Source organism: Trichoplax adhaerens, genomic scaffold (assembly GCF_000150275.1).
Source record: "Trichoplax adhaerens TRIADscaffold_6 genomic scaffold, whole genome shotgun sequence".
NCBI lineage: Eukaryota > Metazoa > Placozoa > Uniplacotomia > Trichoplacea > Trichoplacidae > Trichoplax > Trichoplax adhaerens.
In genome coordinates this window covers 824,143-826,029 of record NW_002060948.1, presented here as the reverse complement: position 1 = coordinate 826,029, position 1,887 = coordinate 824,143, and the positions used below count along the sequence as shown (strand labels likewise).

Here is a 1,887-nt window from a genome sequence, read left to right as displayed (position 1 = left end):
ATGCCAGTTTTACATAATAGAAGTACGATAATCGTAAGATATTAAGTTAATAAGAACAAATCGATATAATACTACATTACTAGGAACGTATCGCTAAAGCTCATGGATCTCAATGTGGATTTTGTACACCTGGATTTGTAATGTCAATGTATACACTACTTCGTAATAATTCTCAACCTACTGAAGAAGATATCGAAGACGCATGTGAAAGTACGTGTGTGTAAAGCTGAAAAGTTTTAGAGAAAGTTAATTACATTACAATTAAATCGATATAAAAGAATAGATATGTAGATTTTATGCGATATTCATCTAGACAGTTTAATTTACTGTACACATCGAAACCTTGATATTAGACTACTTAAAATATTTATATATTAATATTTAATTTCGTTTTCATTTCGATACATCACCATAATTTTAACATCAACATTACAGGTAATTTATGCCGTTGTACAGGATACAGACCTATATTAGATGGATTTAAATCTTTTTCCAAGGTATAATTATTTCTTATCAAACGTATACTAAAATGATATTTACTTTAATTTTTCACTAATAGTCGTTATATTGTTGTAGTCTCTCTGTAATATAAATCATGACAAGTCTACTTAATAATCTATAGCTTGTTACTATAAAATGCGTTAGTATGTAATGTAATAATACACTTCATATACAGTATTTACTTATGTTTATTATAAAAATTACAAAAAAAATAACCGGGTTAGAATTACTGTTGCAAGAAAGAGCTACTAGAAGCTGAAACACAAGCCCAAGAGGTAATATTTAACTTGATTGTTATTTTAAATCATCATATTATTCGTAGACGCCTTGTTAAATAGACAGTATGGTATGCATACTTCTTATTTTAAGTAAAACATTTATTGGTAAATTCTTTCAATACTCATAACGTATCTCCATATTAATCACTTAGAGAATTAAGTTAAGTTATCTTGATTTATCTGTAGAACGATTTAGATTGCAAGTTATATAAGCTTTCAGATCTCATGGATTATGACCCCTCTCAAGATATAATATTTCCTCCAGAATTATTGGTAATAAATATAATCGTAATACCTATTTAGAGATATACTAGTCATTATCCTATTGTACACTATAGTGTAAAATCGATATAAATGGCTATTATCTATCCACTATTTTACTATTTATAGTTTTTGTTTATATAAGACTTATGTTGTATAATATAAAACTACCTGTAGCTATTAAAAGACAAATCAACAACAAGTCTAGAAATTCACGGCAAGAATATTACATGGTTTCGACCATGTTCACTTGATGAATTACTATCACTAAAGAGAGACTATCCGAAAGCGAAGCTTGTCATCGGAAATACAGAAATCGGTTGGTATTGTGTAATATGTTAACATAATCGTACAAGAGTAATAAGAAATAACTCTAATGTAATATCGAATGAAAGTGTGGTGATAAAAATTTGTCTATATTATAAACTACAAATGACTCAAGAGTAAGTATTTGTAGTTAACTAATTGTGTGACTAAGTTATAATTTCATACATATCGTTAGCGTTAATAGTTAGTTTACTTTATATAAATATTGACATCTTTGCACAGTAGCCTTTTACTGATAAGATTAATTTAGTGCAAATTCAGAAATGTAAGGAACACGAATCACGATCGAATGTCGGGGTTCTCAATGAATCTATACTCTGATACGTATAACTAATAATAGAATAGTTAACAAACTTCTTAGTATTTTTTCATGATAATACGAAATAAAAATAACGAGTAGCATTCCTGATTACTTTGTATATATATATATGTTATAACAGGAGTAGAAACGAAATTCAAAGATATTAGTTATCCAGTCTTAATATCACCAAGCGAAATTCCTCCTTTAAATGTTGTAAAT

The 1,887-nt window shown here is 27.7% G+C and overlaps 1 protein-coding gene across 1 annotated transcript; it reads left to right on the top strand.

The window, feature by feature from the left end:
• Window positions 1-1,382, top strand: TRIADDRAFT_57141 (uncharacterized protein; the record flags this gene model as incomplete). Its single annotated transcript, XM_002113540.1, has 6 exons — window positions 1-33; window positions 84-210; window positions 436-497; window positions 726-776; window positions 966-1,052; window positions 1,218-1,382. The coding sequence occupies 6 exons, from the start codon at window positions 1-3 to the stop codon at window positions 1,380-1,382; spliced, it is 525 nt and encodes a 174-aa protein (XP_002113576.1).
• Between the last annotated feature and the right edge of the window lie 505 nt (window positions 1,383-1,887).